The following is a 24,574-nucleotide window of genomic DNA, read 5'->3' on the forward strand; positions in this document are numbered from 1 at the left end:
ATTCAACTTCATGTTTGTGAAGCATCCTCCACTGCATACAATCCCACACTTGCCAGTGATGGTCTGCGTGCAGCAGCCGGTTCCAGTTCAGCGCAGGGCAGCTGGTGGCGGCTGGGGTCCCACTCACTCTTCTTTGTAATGGAGTCTCTTTGCTTTGTCCAGTTTGTCCAGCACTTCACCGTAAACCCCGATCATCTGTGGACAAAGGTCACCCCAAATCCTTTAACAGAACGGCATGATGGGCTGTGGAGGGCTGTGCAGCTCAGCCCTTCCATTAGCTGAAACAACCAGGAGACACAAGAACTGTGTTAAATGCTGCCTCTTGTGTCTGCAGTTCCTCAGACTCCTTTCAAAGGGCTGCTCAGGAGGAGGCTGCCACAGCTCTTGGGAAAGGACCTCAGCTGTTTTAGTTGCAGAGTGAGGCATTTATACCCCTGAAACAAATTTTTGGAAATCCCCTACTCCCCAATTGATGCTAAATCTCAGCAGTTTCCTCCCCCAGTCACCTATGCTAGAACTGCTGTTTGTGTCCTCCTTTATGATGGACATTTCAGTGGGTGCTCTGGCTGTGATTAAGTCCTCTCCTTGTCTGTCCCTCCGCCCACCCTCACCTGGTTCTCGTAGCTGTTCTTCAAAGTCCCCAGGTAGGCCAAGAACCGCATTCCTAGGCCACACCATTGCTCTGCTTCCTTGTATTTGCCAGCACAGTACTGGTATATTCCTGTGTTCCAAGCTCTAGTCATAAGCCAGATTATCTCCACCTCTGGGTAACTAGTCTGTAGCCCCTGCTGACATTCAAATGAACATATCACAGCTTTTAGTCCAAGCTTAGTTTTAATGTAACCAAGAAGGGCAAAAACACATACAGCTGTATTTTGCTTTAACGCTGCTGGGTATGTGAGCACCCATATACACAAGCTGCCTCATTTAACTGCCTGGGCAGAAGTGGGGCCCACCGATGGGATGTGGTTCTCATCCACCTGAGTCTCTGCATGTTAAGAGGAGAAGCAGGTGAATATTCTGTTGTCTCAAGATGCCCATTTGGCAGACTTTCAAGAGTCATGTGGAAAAGCCGTCACCAAAAGAAGTTTGGGGATACTAACTGTGTTGTCCAACATGGTCAGGGCATCTTCGAAATAGGCCCAGGCCTCCTCTAGTACACAAAGATCTGTCTCAATGGGGCCGGAGGGCAGGGAAAGGTGGACCAAGCTGTGTAGGCATTTGCTGAGTAGGAAATACAATGGTAGGACAGGCTTGAGATAAGCACCTGTGAAGTACCTTCTTCCTGTCTACTTTGCAAGGCACCTAAACCTCTTGCTGGGTCACCCCTGTCCAACCCTCCCCTCACCCCAACTCATCAACAGGGAAGGTAAAAGCAGCTGTTCCCTTCCACGTTTTCAGAAAGGAGCAACTTTCAAGGTCCTGAGTGAAGGATGCATTCCTAGACTTTTTTTCTCGCAAAGAAATAGTAAGAATTTTACCTGCAAGAGCCACCCTCTCCCGAAGCCTGTCCTCCACTCACGTAGCCAGGATAAATAGTCCTTACACACTCAGCTGCTTCTCAGCACCACTGCTTACCTGTAGGCGATTGTATCAATCGATTCACCTTTCCTGAGGAGAGTCAAGATCATCCTGAGAGCCCTCTTGCACACGGAGGGATAGTGAGCGGGAGATTCCATGGCCAGTGCTTGAGGAAGAAGTCATGAGAGAAGCTGCTGGGCATCTGCCTTTTGACAATACCGCAGGGCTGCTGCTCAGAGGAACAGGCTGCAAGCACATTGATGGCGGGCGGGTGGGGGGGAGGGGGGAGGGGTAATCCCGGAAGCTTCAACCCCACTTCTGCTGTGGCTTCCCTGCCTCAGACTCATGGAAGCAGCTGCCTGGAAATGCAAGATTCCCCCCAGGAAGGGGGGCGGGAACAGCAGGCCTGGCTCTTACAAGCAATGGTTTCCAGAGTCTTGATCTCCACCTGTGGAAGCGCCAGCACTTCGTCCAGCAGGCTGGACACTGCAGGAGAATTTAGCTTGGCACTGGCTTCAAATTCATAAAGCTGCAACATTGTATCTGTGGGGTCCTTGGGGAAATCGCCTACAGAGCAGGAAAAAAGTCCCACTTTAGTAGCTCACGAGGTATGACCGGGGGGGGGGAGGGGGGAACACCCCCCCCCCAAAGTCCGTAGTGTTTCAGCACAGCGAAGAGGAAATCAGGTAGGAGAGAGTCATTTCTGAGCCTATGAAGCCATGAGAGAGGACGACGCCTGTCTGGTTTCCACTAGATGTCTCAATTCCACTGCTTCACTAAGCTTGGAAGGAGGATTCAGGTGCACTTCTCAGCTGACACTGAAGTTCAGGGCTCGGAGAAGCCCACAATCTGCTCTGAGAGGACTGCACTGCAGCCTTGCTTGAAAGGGTTCAAGTGACTCTGGCCTGAAACAGGCCTGCACTCCTGACAGATTTCAGCCTGGGGCAAACAACACCCCACTGCCTTTGCTAACTAAGGCAAACAGGTTTCACCATTCATTTATTTTGGAGTTGTAGAAATTCTAGCTCACCTGTCTGCTTCAAGACTTTCCAGATTGCTCTGCAAGACTGGATGTACTCGAGGGCCTGAGTCAGCAGTTCAGCCTGCTTTGGAAGCCAACACACATTTCAGGTAAACTGCACGTGAGAGCATCACCATGTTCATTGGAGTGTCAAGGAGAATGCGTTCCCTGATTTTTTGCACACATAAACTTATCTATTGATTATCAATGCCTAGATATTATTTTTTTTAATTTAAATGTTCTGCAAATTCTCTAAAGAAGCACAAAAGGGTAGAATGAATACAGGTTTATGATATAAAATGTGAAGCGCCGGAAGAATGGTTCAAGTATCAAACATTATTCCCATTTCCAAAGACAATCAGTCACTTCTATAGGACAATTAATCAGAAATGAAATTAGGCCTTTCCTGATTTTCCATGAGGCACTAGTCCTAAAATACAAAAGTTAACCTTTGAATTCCTTTCAAATTCTACCTCATCAGCAGGAAGCAAATTGCTTCGGCTTATGTCCAGATCCACCGCAGCAGCCATGAGCAGGCACGTTCTCTGAGCGAGCAGGACAGCTTTATCAAGAGGACAAAACTGGGAGAACTGGAGCAAAAGATATCAGGGCAACCATAATTAGTTCCTGGACTCGAACCAGTTGTTGCTGGCTGGCTACTCATCAGCTGGCCAGTGACGAGACATGAATACTAAGGTAAGTCTCAAAAGTAACAGAGCTCCTTTCAAGAAGAGCTTTGCACAAGAAACCCACATTTGCAACTGCAAAAACACTGGGGAGAATTTAGGGAGAAGAGCATACCTTGAAGGATATTATAAAGAAATCTCTCATCACTTTTAAGCAGCCCTCACTTCGCACAGCCAAGTTCCAAGCTCATAAAGCAAATAAAATGGAATGTCAGATTTAACAGCACCACCAAAGGCAATTACGACAATTCTGATTAAGACAAAGCTTTTTCTCTTCTGATGGGCTTAAAAAGTCATGGATTATTTCTGTACGGAGATTACATGGGGATTCCTATTATTATGAAAGAATACCTCTGCTTTTTAAATCCCTTCTTTCTTCAATCCATAAAGATACATTCTCCAGCTCCCCTTCTTGGAATGTACGAGACAAAATGGCCATGTGAACAACCTGTCTTGAACACCTGACTGAAGGTGTTCACTGTTGACAAGCGCAAGAAAACCCGATTCCTTGCGCTCAGGTCGCTCCTCCTTGTTTTGGATTACAGTCCACGCCCCCAGGGGGATTGCGTCTGTGCATGAATGTGGAAGTGGGGGGTCAGATGGCATCATTTTGAACAGGAGAGAATGTATGCGCCCCTGATGTAAGTCGCCCCTGCCAAAGCATTTCCACTTTATACTTTTTGTTTTGGAACCATGGCGGCCATGGTGCAGGGTGAGGGTGGGCCTACCTATCTTTCTGAACCACTGAGCTTCACTGGCCCTGATCTCCAGCAACTCCTTTTCCTCTTTGTGTAGCTCATCAAGTCTATGGTGAGCTGGAAGAGACTAAGTAATGTTAGCAACAAATATGAATTAAGGAACATTGTACATTCTGACTGGGACTTTATAAAGCAATTGAAGATCTGTCAGGGTACCAAAGAGAGCTCTTGCTCTGGACTTAGTAAATGGACAGAAAGATCTAACTACTTTAATACCTGCTGTCAAGTATGATAGGAGTGTCTCCATATCTTTAATCCTAAAATAAAAAAGTAGGAGTTATTTAACATCTCTAAATGATATTAAAGGGAGGAAAATATATTCTCTGAAAAAACAGCAGTTGAAATAAACCAATAGTAACACTGCTATTCTATGAGGAAACAGAAATATGATTACAGGAAGGAGGAACTAACACTGGCAACAGGAGGGTGAAAAAGAAAATCTAAATCTAGGTTCAGTACTACATTAGTGACAGTTCAAGATAACCATGGCTAAATGTTTATAACCTTCAAATCGCTATTTAACTTTTCCCACTAACACCTTATCAAAAATTTTATATCCATAATTACTAGAAATGTAACTCACATCTCCTCTTCAGATGTCACTTTTGACAATATAAGTCGAATCAAACACCTGCAACAAAAGGCAATTATACCATGTGATGTTTAGCAATCACATAATTTAAAACATCCACCTTCCTTCAAGAGTGACTCTCTTTATTTTTATCATTGTTATTAACTGTAGAGGCCGGGTGCTCCTTTGCTGAATCACTCCAGCACAAAAAGTCCACATCTAGTGTTGAACAAAGACGGCAAAACTTTTAATAATAATTTGGTAAAGATGGACTCAAATTCAGAACTAATTTAAGAGATACATTTTAAAAAATGAATCTGAAACAAGATTTCAAGTAAAGCAAATCCTTCCCAGATATAAAATGAGGCATTTTTAGGAAATATATAAAAGGACCTAGGTCTTCATATTTTGACAGCAAATTATGAAACAAACAGCATTTATATATGATACTCAACTTTACTGCTGTAAGCGCTTGCTGGCAATCCTGCAAGTGTTGAGATAAATACCCCAAGGCTTTAATAGCCATGACCTGTTGATCATTCTGAAGGGAAAATACTTAAATTAGCAATATAAATATGAAAAATATAACTTCAGTATGATCTTGTTCTACCTGAACACAATGAATGTCATATTTTAAACACAGTTCAAACATGATCAGGTTGAAAAACTCAATTCCTATATTTGGGGAATCTCAATTCAAAGCACAAAACATGGAGCAAATGCTAATGCCGAGAGACACCATGAGGACTAGAATATCGTCGCTCAGCTTCACTGTCTTTCACTAATTCTCTCTCTCTCCAGGGTGGTCATCATAAGTATCTAACTGAAGATACAGTATCCAAATTTTGCTTATTTCCCACTTCCCATCCCTTCCTTAGCTTTTGCTTTTTTTGTAAATTGCCAGCCTCCTGGAGAATGGAATGCTTTGCTTTTACTGACTTTATATAAAATTTTAATTGAAAAGAACAAGTTATAAAGATCCCACCAGCCATGAGGATCCAATCTGTACCTCCAAGGCAAACTGAGCTGCTAAACACAGAAGGTTGGTAGCCATAGATCCTTCCACAAGTGGTTTGCCTTCCGTGAACTCTGCAGCCGATTTTTCCATTGCTACAAATGCATCCAAAGCTAAAAGGCAGACAAGAAACATAACATATAACATAACATCAGAGTTGGAAGGGACCTTGGAGGCCTTCTAGTCCAACCCCCTGCCCAGGCAGGAAACCCTACACCATCTCAGTCAGATGGTTATCCAACATTTTCTTAAAAATTTCCAGTGTTGGAGCATTCACAACTTCTGAAGGCAAGTTGTTCCACTTATTAATTGTTCTAACTGTCAGGAAATTTCTCCTTAGTTCTAAGTTGCTTCTTTCCTTGATCAGTTTCCACCCATTGCTTCTTGTTCTACCCTCAGGTGCTCTGGAGAACAGCCCGACTCCCACTTCTCTGTGGCAGCCCCTGAGATATTGGAACACTGCTATCATGTCTCCCTAGTCCTTCTTTTGTTAAACTAGACATACCCAGTTCCTGCAACCGTTCTTCATATGTTTTATCCTCCAGTCCCCTAATCATCTTTGTTGCTCTTCTCTGCACTCTTTCTAGAGTCTCAACATCTTTTTTACATCGTGGCGACCAAAACTGGATGCAATATTCCAAGTGTGGCCTTACCAAGGCATTATAAAGTGGTACTAGCACTTCACGTGATCTTGATTCTATCCTCTGTTTATGCAGCCCAGAACTGTGTTGGCTTTTTTAACAGCTGCTGCACACTGCTGGCTCATATCTAGATGGTTATCCACTAGGACTCCAAGATCCCTCTCACAGGTACTACTATTGAGCAAGGTACCACATATATGGTACTGGTGCATTTTGTTTTTTGGCCTAAATGTAGAACCTTACTTTTTTCACTGTTGAATTTCATTTTGTTAGATAGCGCCCAATGTTCAAGTCTGTCAAGATCTTTCTGTAACTTGAGCCTATCTTCTGGAGTGTTGGCTATTCCTGCCAGCTTGGTGTCATCTGCAAATTTGATGAGTTCCCATCTATCCCCTCGTCCAAGTCATTGATGAAGATGTTGAAGAGTACTGGGCCTAAAACAGAGCCTTGGGGTACTCCACTGCATACTTCCCTCCATGTGGATGTAGTTCCGTTGAGGACTACACGTTGAGTGCGGTTGGTCAGCCAGTTACGAATCCATCTGGTGGTGGTGCTGTCTAACCCACATTTTTCTACTTTATCTAGTAGTAGGTTATGGTCTACTTTATCAAATGCTTTACTGAAGTCCAAGTAAATTATATCAACAGCATTCCTCTGGTCTACTAATTTTGTCATTTTGTCAAAGAATGCGATAAGATTAGTCTGGCATGATCTGTTTTTGACAAACCCATGTTGGCTTTTGGTTATTACTTTGTTTGCTTCTAGGTGTTCGGTGATTCGTTGCTTGATTATCTTTTCCAGAATCTTCCCCGGTATTGAGGTCAGACAATTAACAGCAGCCTTGGCTTGCTCATTTAAACCTGGACTGATTCCTTCAGCCCTAGGGCTGCTTGAGGGAAGCCTTGCGTCTCTTTTACAGCCGCTCCAATCCATGGGCTGGCTAGTGATGGCCTATTTCAGGTAGCCCAAGACTTTGAAAAGTCCTTGATCAATCTCTTCAAAGGCCAAATTGTCACTGTGTATAGAATCTCAGCTACTTGCATGGGAGGTTTGATCTTAAAGTAGGCTCTTCTTCCCTGTTCCAGAGAGTAGCAATAGTAGGCTTTGGTAACAAAAATAAAATACTGTTGTACCTTGAGACAAAGACATTTGTCAGCTCTTATAGTGCTGTAAGATTTTGTTGTTGTCCTTGCCCAGAGATGCAGTTGTTGCTATTAAATCATTTCCTGTGTCTACAATACATACAATTTTGTGTTTTTCATTCTGTTTGTCATATGAGGGATTGCTTTGGTTTACAGACATGGTATAAATGAGTGTTTAGTTAGCAACCTTAAGGGCCAACCTGGGCTCACTCTCCACCCCTCTATCAGTTTTGAGTCAAGCTCTATTGCTAGTTACTCTTCTGGCTTGAATCCTCAATTACGTTTAATTAAATTACATATATGAGAAAGATCTATAACATGCAGTAAAATATATGTATGTCAAGGAAAGTTATTTTCTTTTTCATGGTTGCAAATTTAAGCCAGTGAGATTGCAGAAGAATCATATTCTATAGTCTGTTTCTCTGAATCTATTTTTCTTATTCTATGTATTTTTTGTATTTATGGTTCCCTTTATATTTTTTACCATTTTAATACTTTCATAATCCATCCAGAGAACTCTAAATCTGGTGGATGAGAAATATATAAAAACTATATAGTTAAATACATTATTCAAATAGGACGTATTAAAGCTCATGCTGAAATATACCAATACCAAACTGTTGAAGGTTATAACATATGCCCAAGTAATTCATTTAAAATCTAAAAATATTCTACTGATTCCAAGTATATGACGAAATAACAGTGGTGTAACTAAAAACCACTATTTTGCACACCGTGATAACAGTGATTAGCATCTTTTTGATGACATTAATAATAACAAGCAAGCAAGATGGATTACCAAAGAGACAGTGAGTATGCTACCAAAAAGCATTTCTGCTCTACATAGAGAGAACAAAATGCCCTACATTCTGAGATGTGTCCTGGACAGTCAAAGGTTTCTAAATCTGGAACTTTTACATTCTTTCTGCTGATGCCCTTTGTGTAATTTTCCATATTCTCTTAAAAACATAATTCTATGCAGAAAATATTAGTTGTGAATTCCACTTTGTGACAAGAGGTGCTTGTCTGATATATAGAGGGCAAAGGTGGGACAAACAGGTTCTCTTGCTTCTTGCCCTTAAATAGATGGATTGCACATTCACTGGCACAGTAAAAGCACAAGGGAGTTTACCTTTGAGGGTATTTTTCTCTAAGACGGCTATTTTATAAACATAGAAGTGAGTAAAGATGCTGCTTGGGTCGTATCTTTCTGCCTTCTTTACAGCCTCATTAGCCTTTTGGTAAAGAAAATCAACTCAGTTAGTGACAACAATAGCCAGATAACTGGTTAATAATAGGTATATAATTAGTATCCATTAAATACTAACATATCTGCAATAAAAGATTGACTCAGCCTTCCATCCTTTATAAGGTAGGTAAAATGAGGACCCAGATTGTTGGGGGCAATAAGTTGACTTTGTATATAATATACAAATAGGATGAAGACTATTGCTTAACATAGTGTAAGCCGCCCTGAGTCTTCGGAGAAGGGCGGGGTATAAATGTAAATAATAATAATAATAATAATAATAATAATAATAATAATAATAATAATAATAATAATAATAATAATAATAATAATAATAATAATATAATCATGTCATATTATATTATATCAAACAATTACTGTAATATATCCCAAATGAAGCACAGAGTAATTCTTGCACTGTCAGATTGATACATTCACACAATAGTTTCTCTTTTTCATGTTTAAAGTCTTTAAGTTCATCTGGAGCAATAAAAACCATATAAATACATTCTCTGCTGACAAGATGAGATGAGAGTCCCAGCAAAAAGGATCGCTTTGCTTCTGCAGTGATGCTGGCAGAGGAGCTGTCACAGAGGAGCTTTGAAAGAAAAGATGATTTGTGGCAAGGGTGCCACTGTCCCCTGGTTCTTCCTAAAACAGCCAAGGGCCATGCAAGCGTTCTTCTTTCCTAAGGAGCCTGAAGTGAGGTACACATGTGTGCCATCATAGGTGAGCACTGCAAATGATGCCAGAGACGTCCTGAGGCCAATGAGGCAAGACTAGCTCCAATATCTGCCAGAATAGGATGTTCCTTTGGGAAGGGACAGGCTGTATGACCTCTGGGTCTTCTGCAGCAGACAACAAGCTTAAGGATATGCCTCAGGAGAAAGCCTGAATTAAATGAATATTAATGTGCTAACAACCCCAGCAAGAAGCAGATGGATGTGACACACTCTGACATGTCTTCTCCTCCTTGTGAAGATGACTGGTTTCCATTGCAAGTGATGACCAAGGCAAAGCATATAAACCTGATAATGATCCTTATCTACAGGTATAAAGGAGAGGCCCTGTCCTCTTGGGCTTCAGGTAGCTCAGGGCTTCAATATTAAGTAGTAAGAAGACCTCCCTCCCCCAGAGGTGGCTTTCAGCAGGTTCTGACCAGTTCTGGAGAATCGGTAGCGGAAATTTTGAGAAGTTCGGAGAACCGGTTGTAAAAATTCTGACTGGCCCTGCCCCATCTATTCTCTGCCTCCCGAGTCCCAGCTGATCGGGAGGAAATGGGGATTTTGCAGTAACCTGCCCCTGGAGTGAGGAGGGAATGGAGATTTTACAGTATCCTTTCCCTGCCATGCCAAGCCATGCCCACAGAACTGGTAGTAAAAAAAATTTCCCACCACTGCCCTCCCCCAAACTCTCCCTTCAGAAAGGAACAGCCCCTGATTCCAAGCCATCATCGAAGATTCCTTCTCTGCCCAGGGAGAAAGTTAAAGAGGGGCCCTGAAGAAAGAGGACACAAAGAAGAAGGAATATACCTTGCCAGGCTCTTTCAGGTGAAGATAGCAAGCAGCCATGTTTCTGTACAGTTTTGCCAGGTTCTGCTGGTCGGTCTGTCCAGATGCATAAAAGCTGAGAGAGTAGTTGTACCACTGAAGGGCTTCAGGATAGCTCTTGGACTAGAAAACAGCAACCAGGTCTTAATGTTAGATGTGCTCTAAGCATGCGCCTTTTCAAAGGCAGAGGGGCGGATTCCTTTCTCAGACCAGGAGAGAAATTCCCAAAGTTTCTCGTATGCTATATATATATTAATTAAAATTAGTTGCTATGAGTTTAATCAGACGCTCCAATCTCAATGCAAAGCAAGGGACAAATTTTTAAGACAGATGATGAGCACCACATAAGCCAGATACTTTCACAATATTAGCCACCTGCATAGTTATTTTCGGGAGTTTGGAATATATTAAATGATAGGTAATGAAGACCATCTATTTATTCTATATCAATAATCTGAAACTGAGGCTCTCAATTTGTAACTCTAAGGTATTATCTGCATACTTTGAAAAGGGTACGCTGACTTTGCTCAGAGGTAGTAAGAGGACAAACCTCGTAATCCTTAGCTGCTCTGTCCCACAAAACAAGGTGTAAACGGCTGAGTATTTCAGGAGGCAGTTGCTTTCCTACGCTGTGTGCTAAGAAGATAAATTTCAGAATTTCACTAATTCTACAAATCTGAAGAATGTCCACATGTCAAATTATATTGAGACCTAAGATCATCTATCACACCAAGCAATACTAAGCAAGATTTCACTTAAAAGCTCAAAATACTGCTACTAAAATTTCCAGTGCCACATTGCAAAAGTAGACTCTTCAAATCATGGTTAAAAGTTGAACAATTAAAAAAAAAGCTTAAATTAATCTTAATTTTCATTGGTACATAAAATTATGCAATTTTAATCAGCATGAAGTTATAATTGCTGGATTTCTTAGCTGAAAATTTCAAGCAAAACGGTTTTCACATCCTGCAAATTGCTTCCAAGTATCTACCCTAGCAGTATAATTAAAAGCTGGACACAGACCTGCAATGGCATCTTCAATCATTCCCTTGGCAAGGGGCTCCTTCCTTCTCTGTAACAGGAGTTCGATCTGAAAGAGTAGGACTCTACCAGCATCCGGGGATCTTTCTAACAGCTGAGATGCTGATTTCAGAAAGTCAAATCCGATGGCTTCCCTGAATGTACATGAAAAGAAGTTGGGCATTTTGACACGGGGTTCCATATATTTAATTCGCAGTAACAGAACCCTGACTCCTCACTATGTTGTTCTTCCAGAACAGTCATTAAGACACAGATTTCCATATCAAAAGCTTGCTGGAGCACTCTGACAGGAATCAAATTGTAGGTCTGTGCATAGTACCTACAATGCTGCAATCTTGCTAATTGTAGGCCTTTGGCTGAAAACGCTGCTTACCCAAATGTGTCTCTTCAAATCAATCTGAGCATTGAAATGAAGAATTATTCATTGTCCCTTTGTTTCATTCATTCCCACCTAGCCGATGCACCTGCACTTATTGCCTACCTCCTGCTACTGGGTAACTCTGGCACTCTCTCTGTCAATTCACCTCCCTTTATTGCAAGATAATAAATCATAATTATAGAAATCTGCAGAAAGCTGCAGAAATTTGGGGTTTGTAAAAAAACACAAAGAAAATACATTAGGTGGAAGTCCTTAATATTCCTTAAATACTCTTACAATAGACCCAGATGCCTAACTGTGTCCAGAGGGCCCTTCGGTCTTTATACCTCTTGTGTTCAAGAAGCAACTTTGCAGTGTCCAGACAGATCTCCAGAGAAACCTCATGCTGCAGAAGTTCAGTGATAGCTGGAAAACAACAACAGCAAGATTGGCATGTCCACTAAAAGGCTGTATTGGGCGGGGGGGGGGGGGGGGAAGGTAAAGTGCAAATACTTTGTCTTATACAAAACTGACCAAATAACCAATGGTCTGAGAGCCTTGGTGGACAGAAAGATGAAGCTCATTGGGATAATTTACACTGCTATGCAGTAGGAAAATGAATATACCCAAAAATCTTTGCTTGTAAAAAGGAGGAAAGGAAGAATTCACATACGTAAATGTGGATGCTGTTTGTAAAACTCTTAACGGCTCCTGCATTAGTTTAAAGTTCCTTTCCTTTGTTTAGAACCAAAATAATACATCAGCTTAATTTAAACCTGCACAGGTTAAAGTGAAACTGCTACTGCTACAGACTGAGAAACAATCCAGTTCAGTTCACCTCCTTCTCTGTTACAACTCAGACATTCTTTAGAGTGGTAAAGTTGTTGGTTTTACGTTGAACCAAGAATAATACCTTTTCTAATATCTTCATCTGATGCATCACTTTTCAGGAGAATTTTAATTTTTAAGTAAAAACCAGCTGGATGTAAATTATCCTGTAAATCGAAATATCAAGATATTATTTGACACTCAAACTATTTTTATCAGATTCAGGGTATTTTTAACTAGCTACTGGGAGGGCACAGCCTATTCATAAAGAACGCCAAAATATTTCATGAGTATTCTCCGTAATGTATCTTCTAGAATCATCTTAAATATCCTTAGCAAAGATCTACCTGCTATTGCCAGATTATCAGTTAATAATGATTGTTCTCATTAGATTTATATCCCATTTTTTTTCCTTTTAGAAGTTCAGGATGGTGAACCCAGTACTCTTCCCATTTCCCCCAAGATAGAATTCCAGAGGGTAGATTGCCTTGGTCCAAAGACACCAGGGAACTTCCCTGATGAAAGATGGACTTGAACCACACAATTAACCACTAATGGTGCTTAATCTTTCATTTGAGCGCCTCAAAAATCTATTACCTCAGAAGCCTCAGATCTAAAGAAATTAAAAAGTTACCTTAATAAATTCCAGAGACCTCAAACTGTTATTCTCATTTTAAATAGCAAAGTATTTTATTCTTTTTTTAACATCATTTTGACTTAAAAAAAAAACCTATTAGGACCAACAAACTACACTGACTTTAATTTTATCAGATGCTTAGAGATGAACTGAGATTTGTATGTATACTATACATATAAATACTTCACGATTGTATAGCATACATCTGATGAAGGGGACTGCAGCTCACTAAAGCAGATACATTTTAACAAAATTTGTTGGAAAAGGTACTACTAGATTCTTTCTCCTTTTTTGTTGCTACTATAGACCAAGACAGCTTTCCTCTACATATTACCTTATCCTGGGAGTCATTCTACTGATTGCAAAACTCTTAACAAGAATTAGCCTAGCCAAGAAATCTACCTCACCTCATTAGCCATGATGATAACCTGGAGAGCTTTCTCTTGATATTGTTTATAATCCCACTCCAAATAGACAGTAGCTAATAATCGCAGCACTTTTGCCTATAAATAAAATAAAATTAATATTTACTCTCAAAAGGCTGAGAACTGGAGAAGGGCAATAAAGGTCATGTATCAAAGTTCTCACACTGAGCGACAAAGATATTCTGCAATGGATTACAAAAAGTGCTCACCAGCATTTCTTTACTAATTGAAGAGTTTTTGTCCATCTTTCCAATTTCATAGCTGAGACTATTTAATAAAAGAAAGAAACAGAATGGATTCACTGACCATGGAGGGGAAAAGAAAACCCAACTGAGAAGTAAAAACCTGCCCTAGAGATGCATTCACAAAGATGACCCTAAACAAGCCAAATGTCCTGGTACTGTAGTGTATTAATTTTGCAATATTATTATTTGACATACTTAAATACTTAAGGAATTATACTGGAGGTTTTCTACTGTAAAGCTACGGAAGGAACAGAACACAGAGAAGACGAAGCTTTTTCCTCAGCGGGTGGGGGGAGGATATACTGTAGATGCCTTCAGGCCAGAGGTGAAATCCAGCAGGTTCTGGAGAACCAGTAGCGGAAATTTTGAGTAGTTCAGTTGACAGAACTGATAAATACCACCTCTGGCTGGCCCCAGAGTGGGGAGGGAATGGAGATTTTGCAGTATCTTTCCCCTGCCACGCCCACCAAGCCACACCATGCCCACCAAGCCACGCCCACAGAACCGGTAGTAAAAAAAACTGAATTTCACCTCTGCTTCAGGCATACTTCTATCTATACTATATACTGCACTAATGCTCACAAAACAGATAGAACTTTTTTTTTTTGGCAAATAAACACTCTAATTTGTTAGGGGCGTGCATAAGTGCACCTGTGTGCCTACTGTCCCTGTCCTAATATTCCTTTTTACTTACTCTTTTCATGTATCCAAGTTATGTTTATATTTTTACCTGTTATCTTATATATGATTGACAAAAATAAATAAATAAAATAAAATTTTAAAGCCAGCCTGCATATATTATGCAGGCATTTGGAAAGTGCAACAGTTTTCTCTCTTTAATCTAGAAATAAATCATATGTACAAACCTCATTTAAATGGCATCTTATGATAAGTAAATTACATCTGCAAATTTACATAACTGAATAGTGATGATTGCTTTATTTAAGAAAAAGAAAGCTGGAGTTAAGGGAATTCTGAAAGGAGCAGCATCCAGAGCTTCTACTTTTTTTTTTTCATCAAACCATCTGGGCCTTTCAAATGCACTTATAAAATTACCTTAGCCTTGACTAACTCTGCAGCTAGAACAATCTCTAAATCACTAGACAGAATCAGATCGCTCATTCTGATAAATGCTTGTTTTGAATCCCAGTGGCTATACATAGGGCAGAGTTGGAGATTTTATTTATTGCTTATCAATAAATAAGTAATAGAGTCAAAAGTAATAGAGTCAAAGTACCTGAGCCAAAAGGAGCTCTGCTCATATCTCTTGAATTCGTATGTTTCTATGCCAAAGTTATAGCATAGGAGGGAAAGGTAAGAAACCTGTAATTAAATTAGAGTAAATTATACCATAGTTTTGTAATTGCTGTTTTAAAAAAGCTGAGAATTAAACAAGTTTATTTTTTCATAGCTCTGAAGGACCAGGACAGTCCAACAGAATAAAGAAACATTTAAGATCTAATCTCTTACCTCTTTTGGCAGTCTTATCAGGATGTCTTTACACCGCTGAACACACATGACTGCTTTCTGAAAGTCTGCTAAAGCAACTGCCTAGGAAAGCAACATGATATGCTAATGAATTGCTTGAATGACACATGGGTTTCTTTTAAATTAATATTTAAAAATGTAATACAATTTTGCATTAGAGAAGCGCTCACAGAATGATATATCAGATTTAATAGCAGTATGGGAGGTAGCATACCTCCCATACCTCCCAATGTATAATATAATTATTGAATATAGAATTACAGAATGTTATTTTATTTATTTATTATTTATTTATTTATTTGATTTTTATACCGCCCTTCTCCCGAAGGACTCAGGGCGGTGTACAGGCAAGATAAAACCAGCAATACAATATGCAGGTTAAAATACAATTTAAAAAACTTATTTAAATTAGCCTGGAGATTAAAATTTGCCCTCCTAAAAAACCCCATTTAAAAATTAATAAATTTAACATTAAGATTCCAATTTAAGCCAGCCCCGCGCGGATAAAAAGATGTGTCTTCAGTTCGCGACGGAATGTCCGAAGGTCAGGTATTTGGCGTAAACCCGGGGGAAGCTCGTTCCAGAGTGTGGGAGCCCCCACAGAGAAGGCCCTTCCCCTGGGGGCCGCCAGCTGGCATTGTTTGGCGGACGGCACCCTGAGAAGTCCCTCTCTATGGGAGCGTACGGGTCGGTGGGAGGTGTGTGGTAACAGCAGGCGGTCCCGTAAGTACCCAGGTCCTAAGCCATGGAGCGCTTTAAATATTTAATATTTATTGTAATATTGTTACTGAATAATAACAATATGGATAAAATCCACATGTTGCCATCATGCTGCTACAATGAATTGAATTATTATTGAAACATACAGATTCAGCCTGGTAAGACAGAACTTTGAATATATCTTTCTGTATGTCAGCTTTGTGCATATTTGCCTCAGCCTCACTGCTGCAGTCCTTGTTCAGCTGGTCATAAAGTTTCTCTAGATCCTGTAAAACAAAGCACACAGTCAGCTTAAAACACATACAACCACTATTATGTCACCTACATTGGAAAGCCTCAACTTACATGCAGGGCAATGTCAAGGAATTTATTTGCAAGGACAGGTTTTCCAACATCCAGCCACCCTTTTCCAGTCTTCATTAACATCTAGATCATAAAAGACATATGCAGATTTAAAAGGAATCAGACGTATTGGCAAATCTGGCAACTAGATATATTTCATGTAATATTTTAGAAACTTTTATAATGTGGTTGCTTGGGGCACAATAATCATCAATTATTTAAGGTAAGAATATACATCATGTTATCCTATTTCTACACCACTTCTTTTTTTTTTGTCACAACAGCATATACAATCATCAACATAAACAATAATCCATCATGAGAGAAAAAGTATATATAAGTAAAAGTATAAGTAAAAGTATGCATATAATACTATAATGAAGAGAACAATAGGACAGGAACGGTAGGCACTTTTGTGCTCTTATGCATGCCCCTTATAGTCCTCTTAGGAATGGGGTGAGGTCAATAGCAGGTTCTAGTCCCACCAGGCCCAAGGTTGACTCAGCCTTCCATCCTTTATAAGGTAGGTAAAATGAGGACCCAGATTGTTGTGGGCAATAAGTTGACTCTGTATATAAATATACAAATAGGATGAAGACTATTGCTAACATAGTGTAAGCCGCCCTGAGTCTTCGGAGAAGGGCAGGATATAAATGCAAATAATAATAATAATAATAATAATAATAATAATAATAATAATAATAGTAGTAGTAGTAGTAGTAGTAGTAGTAGTAGTAGTAGTAGTAGTAGACAGTTTTTGGTTGAAGATTTTGGGGTTTTGAGTAGAGACTATAGAGTCAGGTAGTGAGTTCCAAGCGTTACTTCCTTCTCAGCTATCATAGTTTAATGCCTTCTCAGCTATCATAGTTTAAATCTCATATCATAATATTATAATTATTAAAAATAATTATATTATAATTATTATAATATTATAATTATTTTATAATATTATAAAATTATGATAAGGAATATCATAATTCCTTCTCAGCTATCATAGTTTAAATCTTTGGCTTGCAACAAGCTAAAACTTCAATTTCTCTTGGATACAGAATAAAAATTTGAAATGTATTACAAAACAATATTCTTCTAATATTCTTGAACCTTATCAACTCTTTAGCTTTCAGGAAACAGAAGACTAACACAAATAATATGTGGACATAAACTATATTACCAAAATTTGCCTTCGTATTATCTCCTCTTTTGGATCACTTACTTCACAAATCATCATCAGGTTGCAGGCTACATGGCGTACTAGAGAAATATGTAAAGACATTAACTGTTTCAATGTTCAGTGAAAATATAGAGGATGAGAAAACAAATATTTGTGACATGGAGTAAATGCAAAATAGGTATAAATAGTATGAAGGGAAACACATTTGAGAGAGATACATGCTGTACTCAGTTCACAATTTCCATTTGTTCCAATTCATTCACTCCAGCCTCCACTTCAGAAAAAAACCATAACAAACCCTAATGTCAGTCTCTGCCTCCCTTTAGTGCTGACATTAGAAACAAAATATTTTTATATTGCAAACACTGTGATTTAAGGGGGCATAGAAAGGTAGAAAACATCTATAGATTTTCAAGAAGGAAAGAACATTCATGAGAGGTTATTCAAGAAACTAAACAGAAAATATTTTACTCATTTTAGTAAATCAAAATTTTCTTGCTGTGATTTATGGCTGTGAATTCAAACTGACATTTAACTCTTTGCATATCAGTGATACCAGGGGCTGTTTTTTTGGCCACAGTCCAATTCCATAAGTTAACTGCACTTTCCTCAACCTGTAGGGGAAAAAAAAAGGATAAAAATGGAAAACCTTTAACATTCATAGAAATCATTTAAATATAAATGAAAAAGCCAATATGTTAAAGCTATGTGGTGATTATTTAACTTCATCATAGGACATTTGGAATCCTAGAAAAAGAGAAAGAGGATCTAATAGCTACCATTTTGGTAGAGGGACAAAAAAGCAGAAGTGGATAGAAGATGGCCTGGCAGATGTTGGTAGGTTACTGGCTAGTTTGTGGTAGGTCAACAAGTATCATTGACTGAGAGCATTTAGATCCTCTCTCTTCACTCTTTGCTCAACTATGCTGAGAGGAAGACTTGGGCCAATGCATAGTAACTGTTCTACACCTTTGGAGATATGTGGAAGAACAGAATATTAACTAACACATCAAACGTTTGTAATTAGATTTTTTGATGGGCTACTTCCCTAAATTTTCAACCTGTTACCTTTAATGATTCTTGCTCCCCCTCCCTTCTACCTGGGTTTTCTGATTCTCTTTCCACTTTTCTTTATTTGTACTTTCTATCTTGCTGAACAGCTTCTCAATACTGTCTGCTATATCAAATAATGTTTCTTGGTTCATCAAGTTTTGAATTAACTCTGAAAGATATAATAACATTAGAATAAAAATAGAGGCAGCAAATTGTTTTCAAGTCAGACAACTTAAATTTTCTCCCTCTTGTTCCAGTAGCTAAATAAAATGCCAGAGCCCAAGGATATCAGTTAACGGGGTTTAAATAAGAGTTCTCCTAAGGCTTAAGCAACCTAGAGTGTTCTGTTTAGGATTCAGCATCACGGGTTGTCTTGCCCTTGCTGTAAAGACTGCAATGTGAAGCTTCCTTCTCTTCTTATGAGAAGCGCCAGAGTTTTAATTTTTTAAAGGTGGGAGGTTATGTATATTTTGTATACGTTAGTTTGTGATTGTTGGTCATAATACCCGGTATTTGCTCTGGGAAGTCTGGGGGGGGAGGGGGGGAGGAGGGGGAAATGATACATGGATTGATTATTAATGTACAGTAATTTTTGAAGATATGAAATTAAAATTTTTTAAATGATATTGGGGATGCTCGACTGCCATTTCAGGAAGAAAAGGAGAGAGGAGTAGAAGGAGGGAGAAAGTAGGTAGGAATGAGTAGAGAAGGAGGAGGGGAATAAGAAGGTTAGATAGGGTGGAAGAAGGGAGGAGTGGAGAAGGAGGAGAGGAAGTAGTAAAGTGAAGGAGATGAGGATGGATGGGAAAGTAGTAGAGGGTAGAGAGGGAGGTTGTGAAGAAAGGAAGTGGCAATCGGGCAGGCCTGAATCAGTAATAAATAAAAATTTAATGATTAATGAGGGATAATAGTTTGTACATAAATATGATGTTGCAAAATGGAAATAAAAATTATTAAAAAAAAAAAAAGACTGCAATGTGAAGCTTCCTTCTCTTCTTGTGAGAAGCGCCAGACAGAAGTGGGTCAAGAGGAAATAGGGTGCAGTGGGCACTGATGGTCAGGAAAGGATAGAGGTCATCCTTCCTATCCAAGTCTGATCAAGCCCAACCATGATCCTGAAGCAGGTGCCTGCTAGGTAAGTGGCCTTCTCCTGTATTTCCCAGCAGCATTTTGAAAGATTGCAAGAGGCCGTCCTTCTTTTGGAAGTTTAGACCTGCAAAATAATCCTACAACAATCCCTTAACACGCTCCCTGCACCAAGGTTGGGTGGGATAATGGTGCTTATAGACACTCTGGTTCTGACCTAGACTCCAAACCATTAGATAGAATCCAGAGCAGAATCAGAAATCTCTTTGAAACAGCAGGTTTGAGAGAACCTGCAGAGAGAGAAAAAGAGCCGATAATACCCCTAAGGTTAAATATTTCATTGCTGTATGCAAGTTACCTCTTACTTCCAAGCTGTCACTTTCGTCTTCCATTTCGGCTATGTAGAATAACAGGTCCTTGAAAATAATTTTTTAAACAATCTTAGTTGTTCTAGTTTATACTTTATCTTTCCCACAATATTTTTCCCTCTTTGAGCATCCTCTTCCAGCCTTTGCTGCGTTGACAGAGCTACAATGTGGACCAGCTTTCTGTCGACCCAGCAAAGGCTCCCTGGGGGTGCTTGAAGATGCCTATGAAGAAGGAAGCACTACGTCCATTTGTTGCCCTTTTGCAGCCCTTTTCTGGCCAAACAGTATTTTACTTTTACGTTGTTAGTTCCAGCCAAATAGTTTTTTTCACAGCCTACTTAGCAAATCTGTCTTGAGCAAACCCTATGTAGCCCTGTCTCTCTGGAAGACCCCTCAGCATGTACAGAATGCCTACTTCTTTTTACTGAAGTGCCCCAAATTTCCAATGGCCAAGTGACTATTAGGTGACCCGAGGGGAAGAAATAAATAAAGATAACCATTAAAACCCAGACAAGAATGCTTCTGAGAATGTACTTCCATAGAAGCTCACCAGCAAACTTTTCTTTGGGAAACAAGCTTTATATCGTATTTGCTAAGAGGCCTCATTAAAAAAAAAATGACAATGAGTTTGGTAACCGTTTCATATCAGAAGGGGCCTGGGGTCACCTTTTCTGACTAGCCAATTTGATTAAAAGGTGTGAATTTTCATGAGTTGCAGATTAATCCGCACAAAGTGCCTAGAAATGTTTAATCAAAATCTTTCTCATGTTTGGCCACTCCAGGCCAGCGTTTTTCATTCTTGGCAACTTTAAGAGGACTGGACTTCAACTCCCAGAATGCCCCAGCTGGGGAGTTCTGGGAGTTGAAGTCCAATCTTGTTAAAGTTGCCACAGTTGAGAAACACTGCCCTATGCTGTTCTTCTCCGCCAAGACTTTAGAGCGGGCGTGCTTCTGCCACTGCACCTGGTGAAGCTAAAAGGAGCCTTTCACATCAAGGCTTCTCCTGCAAGAAAAAGCCGCGACTGACACAAGGCCGCTTCCAAGAGGCCGGGAAAATGGCCGCCCGCCTTTCCCGCCCAAATGTCGCCTCTCCGCCTTCTGCGTAGAGCATGCCGGGAATCGGGAGGCCGAGCCTTTCAGGCGTGAGCCTCGCAGCCCAAACCACAATCCCCAGCAACCCCAGCGGCGAAGTCGCTAGGGCGGCCAATGAGGCGGCCTAGGGAAGGGGAGGGCTCTTCGGAGCGACAGGCACTCGAGCCAATTGCCGCTCGGCGGAGTTGGCGAGTCTGAGGCCGCCCGGCTCGCCGCTCAAGATGTCGGGGCTCCTCAGCGCCACCCTGAAGATGCTCACCAGGGACTCGTACTGCGACTTCAGCGAATACGTGGAGCAGTACTACAAGGTGTGTGTCGGGGGGGGCGGGGCGGGAAGCGCTCTCTGGACTCAGGGCTCCAGCCGGCGGGCTCTCTGTACGTGCCCAGAAACCCGCGCCCAGCCGGAGAGCTCTTCTGCCCTCAGGAGCCCAGAGCAGATCGTGTGCTTGTGGGAACGGGTTGGCTTTGCCTTAGTCCAGGCGGGAGGGGGAAATCATCATCATAAAATAATAGTAATAACGTTCATAGATCTCTTCTGTTGTTTATGCCGCCCTGTTTGCCTGCCCCTCCCCCATGGGATTGCAGCCCCTCCCCCAACTTTGCTGGGCGCCTTGGGGGTTGCTCCCTCTCAGCTGCTTTAAGAAGCCTGGACTACAACTCCCAGAATTCCCAGCGGCAGGTGGAAGTCCTGGCTGAGCTGACCTCTGGATTCTGGGCTGGTGCTGGCGGTGGCTGATGGGTCCTTTGGGGGTCCTTTGCAGGGGCGGAAGGAGCTGCAGGTGGAAGAGCTGAAGAACTCCACCACCCTCTATGTGGGCAACCTCTCCTTCTACACCACGGAGGAGCAGATCCACGAGCTCTTCTCCAAGTGCGGAGACGTCAAACGCATCATCATGGGCCTGGACAAGAACAAGAAGACGCCCTGCGGGTTCTGCTTCGTGGAGTATCCTTGGCATGGGGGGCTTCAGGGACGCTGCTCACCTCTGGCACACTGGGGGGTGAGAAGCAGGGAGGGGAGGCTGCTGGGGGGGAGAAGGGCATTTTGACGAGGAAGAGAAAAGTGGATGGAAACTCATCGAGAGATGCAACCTGGAAGTAAGGAAGAACTTCCTAGGACGATTCGCCAGTGGACAGCTTGCCACCAGAAGATGTGGGTGCTCCAGCACTGGAGGTTTATAAAAAGAGACTGGACAGCCACTTGTCCGGAATATAGGATCTCTTGCTTGAGCAGGGGGCTGGACTAAAAGACCTCCAAGCTCTATTCTGAATTGAAATTAAGGTGGCTTCTGCCTGTTCATGCCAGTTGCACCCTGAGCTGGGCTGCTCTTCTGGATGGCACAGTTGGCTTGTTCTGCCCCTCTTCGTGCCAAGGGAATCATTCCAATTTCGCTCTCTGGTATTTTTGCAGAAGGTGCTGGGCACTGGGCAAGAGAATTTGTGCCCCTCATGGGGCTTGTAGTTCCTGATTGCAGGGCTGGGAAGCTTGTTCCGCATCAATGGATTCTAGCCTGGTTGCTGTTCTCTGAGGGGAGCAGGTTGCACTCTTGTGACTTGGAGCCTGCGAATTTTTCCTAAAATAATACTCCAGATACTATACAAAAGCTGAAGCCGAGCACGCCATGCGTTTCATCAGCGGAACCCGGCTGGATGACCGTGTTATCCGGACAGACTGGGATATAGGATTCAGGGAAGGGAGGCAGTATGGCCGTGGCAAATCAGGCGGGCAGGTAAAGACAAGTAGCTGGGAGGGGGCTGTGCCTCGAGGGCCCCACTTCACCAAGGGTTCCCTTCCTCTGGAGATCATTCTGGGCTGTAGGGCTGGATCCCAGAAGCACGGAAGTTGATACGTTTTGCCAGCAGAGATCCTATAGCACTTGGAGGCAGAGCCACGCAAGGGCAGGAACCAGCACCTCTGGATCTTACTTCTACCACTGCATACCCTTCCCTCACCTGGGGGTCTCTGTGGCTGCTGGGGTGTCGTAACTCCCCAAATTCCTACATCTACCCTTTATGGGAATCTTCAAACCTATCATTCCAGGTTGCCTTTCCCTATCATTGGGAAAGGTTGCCCTTTCCATTGTATAATTCCCTGGCTTGCAAGGATGAAGGCTTCATTATACCTGAGCTCTGACTTGTTTTCCATGCAAAGTCCTTGAATTACATGAGCCAAGGGAGGCTGTATCAGGGCTATAGAGAGCAGGAAAGGAAAACCTGCCAATTGCAGGCTGCTTCCAGGCCGAGGTGCTTCCAGAATGTGCTTTGCAAGCTTCTTCCCGAGTGACCATTGAGGGCTGGTTTTTGCAGCGCCCATCCAGAATCGAGGGTAGTTCCTATTTTGTAAAGCCTGGGATGCAGATGGCTCAGTCTCTGTAGTCAGCTAGACTTTATCTTGGTTTTCTCTCTCTCTCTCCAGGTAAGAGATGAGTACCGAAAGGAGTATGATGAAGGAAGAGGCGGCTTTGGCAAGATTTTCCAGCAAGAGATGCCAAAACAGTAGAGGGGAATTTTAATAATTTGGATAGAAGGCAGGGAGGAGAGCTAAGCACAGCTCCTACCTCCTTGGGACAGCTGGATAAAAGGGAGGGAGAAAGGGCTGGCTCTTGTTTTTTTTGCAAGGTTAGTTTAAGACTCCTTTCTCTCACATGTCGCTGTTTTTTATGCTTATCCTGGCCTGAGTTGGGATTGTCCAAGGGGGAAAAAGGGTGCCTGCGGTGGAAGCCATTTCTTGTTTGTTTTTTACTTTTTCTGTATGCTGTCATAGTGGTTGTAATGTCCTGGGGTGTATAAACTGTCCTTAATGTTTAAGAGGAGGAATAAGACTGCAATAAAAATGTCATTGGTTTGAATGGACTGCTTTGTTTGACATACTATTACCTTCTCAGGCAGACCTGTATAGAGCAGTGGTGGGTTCTACCCGTTGTTACCACCGGTTCACTTCACGCATGTGCTTTGCGTGCGATCGGCATGCGCATGATCGCTTCGCTTGCACACATGCCAGACTGGCGCTTCGTGCAAGTGCATAGACTGGCTGAACAGCAGAGGCATTGCAATCTGCTCTGCCGCGCCTTTCACCTGAGCTAAAAACAGAGGAATAAAGGTAGGTATAGTGCAGGGGCGGACAGGAGGGCCCAGATGACGGTCAGAGTGAACTGGTTCGCTGTCACTTCAACCTCTCCGCTACTGGCTTTCCTGAACCGGGGAGAACCGGCAGCAGGCCATCACTGGTGTAGAGGCATAAGTAGTGTAGAACAGGGCTGGAAAGCCACACACCTTAAGGAAGCCCACAGCAACCCAAAGAACCAAATGCCTCCAGCAGGTTTTTCCCTCTGGCTTTGTCCAGACGCAGCTGAGAGGCAGTCCAGGGGAGTTGGCTCAGAGGACTTGTAGAGCAGGGGTCTCCAACCTTGGCCACTTTAAGCCTGGAGGACTTCAACTCCCAGAATTCAAATTCAGCAAAGCTGGCTGGGGAATGGGGGGAGTTGAAGTCCTCCAGGCTTAAAGTGGCCAAGGTTGGAGACCCCCGTTGTAGAGGACTTAGAGGGAAGGAAAAGACATCTCAGGAAGAG

General features: G+C 41.9%; 2 protein-coding genes across 2 annotated transcripts; one reads left to right on the plus strand and one right to left on the minus strand.

Annotated features, from left to right (window-relative positions):
* Positions 1 to 37: 37 nt before the first annotated feature.
* On the minus strand, positions 38 to 20,987 carry TEX11 (testis expressed 11). The gene is made up of 30 exons (XM_058154611.1): positions 20,880 to 20,987; positions 19,907 to 19,964; positions 18,510 to 18,631; positions 17,939 to 18,023; positions 17,410 to 17,489; positions 16,242 to 16,322; positions 16,043 to 16,162; positions 15,159 to 15,239; positions 14,926 to 15,011; positions 13,653 to 13,710; positions 13,426 to 13,521; positions 12,467 to 12,548; positions 11,901 to 11,979; positions 11,178 to 11,329; positions 10,705 to 10,790; positions 10,137 to 10,277; positions 8,488 to 8,590; positions 5,567 to 5,685; positions 5,013 to 5,098; positions 4,570 to 4,617; positions 4,203 to 4,243; positions 3,957 to 4,043; positions 3,344 to 3,414; positions 3,016 to 3,132; positions 2,552 to 2,627; positions 1,939 to 2,088; positions 1,579 to 1,687; positions 1,104 to 1,224; positions 612 to 785; positions 38 to 195 (listed from the first exon to the last, which is right to left on the minus strand). The coding sequence occupies exons 2-30, from the start codon at positions 19,938 to 19,940 to the stop codon at positions 124 to 126; spliced, it is 2,757 nt and encodes a 918-aa protein (XP_058010594.1). The 5' UTR covers positions 19,941 to 19,964; positions 20,880 to 20,987; the 3' UTR covers positions 38 to 123.
* Positions 20,988 to 21,131: 144 nt separating this feature from the next.
* Positions 21,132 to 23,852, plus strand: NCBP2 (nuclear cap binding protein subunit 2). Its single transcript, XM_058154610.1, has 4 exons — positions 21,132 to 21,316; positions 21,770 to 21,951; positions 22,597 to 22,735; positions 23,422 to 23,852. Exons 1-4 carry the CDS (start codon positions 21,230 to 21,232, stop codon positions 23,503 to 23,505), a joined length of 492 nt encoding a protein of 163 aa, XP_058010593.1. The 5' UTR covers positions 21,132 to 21,229; the 3' UTR covers positions 23,506 to 23,852.
* The last annotated feature ends 722 nt before the right edge of the window (positions 23,853 to 24,574 follow it).

Source organism: Ahaetulla prasina, chromosome 11, assembly GCF_028640845.1.
Source record: "Ahaetulla prasina isolate Xishuangbanna chromosome 11, ASM2864084v1, whole genome shotgun sequence".
Lineage (NCBI taxonomy): Eukaryota > Metazoa > Chordata > Lepidosauria > Squamata > Colubridae > Ahaetulla > Ahaetulla prasina.